Source organism: Benincasa hispida, chromosome 9 (assembly GCF_027475165.1).
Source record: "Benincasa hispida cultivar pf3 chromosome 9, pf3_genome.v1.1, whole genome shotgun sequence".
NCBI lineage: Eukaryota > Viridiplantae > Streptophyta > Magnoliopsida > Cucurbitales > Cucurbitaceae > Benincasa > Benincasa hispida.
In genome coordinates, this window is record NC_143486.1 from 1,521,425 (window position 1) to 1,525,257 (window position 3,833).

General features: G+C 39.8%; 1 protein-coding gene across 1 annotated transcript; it reads left to right on the forward strand.

The window, feature by feature from the left end:
- The first annotated feature begins 2,913 nt into the window (after window positions 1–2,913).
- LOC120084512 (uncharacterized) lies at window positions 2,914–3,378 on the forward strand. The gene is made up of 2 exons (XM_039040306.2): window positions 2,914–3,138; window positions 3,220–3,378. The coding sequence occupies exons 1-2, from the start codon at window positions 2,914–2,916 to the stop codon at window positions 3,376–3,378; spliced, it is 384 nt and encodes a 127-aa protein (XP_038896234.2).
- Window positions 3,379–3,833: the final 455 nt, after the last annotated feature.

Here is a 3,833-nt window from a genome sequence, read left to right on the forward strand (position 1 = left end):
TAAAATGGTCCTACTTAATCAGTTGATTGTTCAATTTGTACATTGGTATCAGAGTTATTTCTGCAAGAGTTTTTAGGCAATAAGTGTCAACGAAAGGGTTGATAACTGCTGCAGTCACACTCTTTCCCAGGCTCAGAGGGAAATCTGGGGCGGGATGTGATAGGTGGCTCATTCAGCAGCCCTCATTACTAGACAAACTCATTTGTGCAAGGAGCTAGAGCGGGCAGTGATTGCAATGGCAGTGGGGAAGGTCATGACACAGTTAGCACAGTTGTCAATGCAATTGAGTCTAAGGCAGAGAATTATAGATGCACAGTGGTATGACCCTTATCTAGAGGAGAGAGTTTGTAAGGTGGAGTCAGGCCAGGATGGAAAATTCTCGGTATCAGTGGAAGGTGGTCTCCTTTATCAGGGATGTTTGTGTGTGCCAACAGATAATGATATTAAGAATGAGTTGTTGTCAGAGGCTCACAGTTCCTTATTCTCGATTCATCTCGGCAACACCAAGATGTATCAGTACTTGAAACGTTATTACTAGTGGAATGATATGAAAAGAGAGATTGCGGAGTTTGTCAATAAGTGCTTGGTGTGCCAGCAAGTGAAAGCCTCGAGACAGAAGCCAGCAGGCTTTTTATAACCATGAAGTGTGCCAGAATGGAAGTGGAAGCACGTGCTTATGGACTTCATTGTGAGGTTTCCCCGAATAGCCAAAGGTTTCACTGTGATTTGGGTTGTGGTAGATAAACTTACTAAATTAGCACATTTCATACCTGGAAAGTCCACCTTTTCAATAAATAAGTGGGCACAGATATATATGAAAGAGGTGGTGAGATTGCACGAAGTGCCTGTGTCCATTGTGTCGGACAGAGACCCTCGTTTCATGTCTAACTTCTAGAAGAACCTTCAGGTAGCTTTAGGGACCCGGTTGGATTTCAGTATAGCTTTTCACCCATAAACTAATGGGCAGATAGAGTGATTGAATCAGATACTGGAAGATATGTTGTGTGTCTGTGCCATAGAGTTTTTAGGAAGCTGGGATGCTCACTTGCATTTAATGAAGTTTGCTTATAATAACAGCTACCAGTCCACTATTGGGATGTCACCATTTGAGGCCCTATATGGAAAGAGTTTCAGGTCTCTTGTGTGTTGGGATGAGGTAGGAGAGAGGAAATTACTAGGACCTAAACTAGTGCAGACCACGAATGAGCCAATATAGAATATTGATGCATGTGAATTGTGATGCGATTATGGTATGAGTTTGCGGTGATGTGTTATGCGATGAACGTGTAAGTTTTCCTAATAAGACCCAAGTATAAGCCTCACTAGGTTTCCTGGTAAGTCCAGTGTCGAACACAGGGACTACTGAGTAAATATGCGACAGTTACTTTGATTCTCTTGCAGTGGTGAAACAAATGAGTTGGATAATGTTTTGATTAAGAGTATTTCCTATGCAACGAAGTTTAAACAAAGAGTTGATGAAATCGAGAGTTACAATGAGTATGCGATGAAGGGGTTGAGAAGAGGTTTAGCTAACACTTCTTAAGATTATGCACAAGTTATGCGATCATGCTACACACAAATAACAGCACGTCATCTCTCAATGCAAAATGGCATAATTCCTATTTCTAGGACGCATGCGATGTATATGAAAAAGTCGATAGGACTTATGTCTAAGCCTCTATTATTGTCTATGCGATGATGAATGATGCACACATAAATAAGGTGACCACATACTATCATATCCTATTTCTAGGGTGCATGCGATGTGTTAATAGCAATAAAACTTATGTCTAAGTTTCTATTTCTTGCTTATGCAGTTCTAATCTGACTCTCTCAAGCCTAGATTCTAATCTGACTCTCTCAAGTCTAGATTCTATCCTTAGACTACTCTCTCAAGTATCTCTAAATAGTGAATGACGCATACATAAGACAAAATGATCACATAAAATGTAAATCTTAAGTCATGCTAGCTAAGTACCTCTCAACCCATTCATAAATTTAGCTACTCATGCGAAGTATGGAGAGATTGAACATAGATTGAAACAAGATTTCCATTTTCTATAAATAAAGTACTGGATACAAAATAACAAATGGAATTTAGAGATAAGAAGCCCGGTAAGTAATGTCTTGCTTCCAGTGGCCTTTTACACTATTCTTTTTCACTTCAACTCTGTCCAGATGCATATCCTTGCTCTCACAAATGTTGGCCCTCTCTCCTTTATAACATTTTCCGGCAGTCTCTCGATCTGTCCAGGAATGATCTTTTGGTTTCCTCGTCTCCTTGCTTGTCTCCGTCCTCTAAGTCTAAGTATGGGTATGTACGTGAACAGACTAATAGCTCCTAACTTGTATATTCTTGATATCCTATTACAATGGTGGCCTTCGGTATTTATAGAGCTCAAGGTGAAGCAGCCTTTCTCTCTAATGATTGCAATAATGGGCAGTCATTAAATTCCTGCTCTGATGCGCCGATTAATGGTCACCGAAAGTTGAGTGTACTTGCTACAATGTGGCTTTAACGGCTTGTCAACTAAATTTAGATTCGACCTTCATCAGCTTTCCGTCCCATCATGATTTATTATGTTGTCACCTTGATGCGCAGTCTTTATGCAGCCACCTTTTTTAGCAACTTCTCACGATCGCATACGATTGCATGACTTTACAATCGCAATCTTCAAGCGCGCTGATGCCTAATTTCTTTGGATCGCAATTTCCCTTGCTCCAACACATTTTTCCTACACAAACTAAGTAAATTAACTGCTTTTATGCGATGGGCGCATGTGATCGCAATTTCTTCAGTTTAGCGCATTTGGACATGATATTGCTTATTTTTACCATCGCATTCTCTCATTGTTTTACTTATTTGAGCTATAATAACGTGTATTTCTACCCGTTATCAAAGATCAGGCTAGTATGCAAATAGCTCAGAGCAGACAAAAGAGTTATGCCGATGTGAGATGTAAGGACATGGAATTTGAGACTGTTGTTAAAATGTTCTTAAAAGTGGCCTCTATGAAAGGTATTATGAGGTTTAGCAGGAAAGGGAAGTTGAGTCCGAGACACATTGGACCTTGCGAGGTCTTGGAACGAATTGGCCCTGTAGCGTATCGATTGGCATTGCCTCCAGCACTGTCTTCAGTTCATAATGTCTTCTATGTTTCGATGCTAAGAAAGTATGTGACAGACTCGTCACATGTAGTTGACTTTGAGTCCTTGTAGTTGAATGACAACTTGAGCTACGAGGAGAAACCTGTAGAGATTCTCGCCAGAGAGATAAAGACATTACGCCACAGGGAGATAGCATTTGTGAAAGTCCTGTGGCAGATTCATCAGTTCAAGGAAGCCACTTGGGAGCGAGAGGATGAGATGAGGGCCTAGTACCCGGAGCTATTCCAGGAGTAAACTTTCAAGGACGAAAGTTCCATAAGTGGGGAAGAATATAACACCCCAAATTTTGTTAGTAATGTAATTTCAGTATTTTCTTTTAATTGGGGGCGTTTTTGGAATTTTTGACTTTAAGTGTAATTATGGGAATTTAATTGTTGACGTTGGAAATTATTTATGTTGAAAATGATTGGCATAAGTTATTATTTTTTTTAAAAGGAAGGGAATTTAAAGAATTATGTGGATTAGGAAAAGAATAAAATAAAATAAGGTATATTTTATTCTTTGATTTTTTTTTTTTATTCTTTCCTTTCCTTTTCCTATTCTTTTTCTTTTTCTTCCCCTCCCCCTTTTCTTCTTCCTCGTGTTGCCCGAGACCCCACCCCTCCCTCTGCTTTTGTATTCCCCTTTCTGTTCACGTGCCCTAGCAACTGCCTTAACTTCCACTG

Excerpts from the sequence above, each read along its gene's own strand:
- LOC120084512 (XM_039040306.2), top strand. The coding sequence starts at position 2,914 with ATGCAAATAGCTCAGAGCAGACAAAAGAGTTATGCCGATGTGAGATGT. Across the intron at positions 3,139-3,219 it reads TGCCTCCAGCACTGTCTTCA|TTGAATGACAACTTGAGCTA; the intron begins GTTCATAATGTC and ends GAGTCCTTGTAG.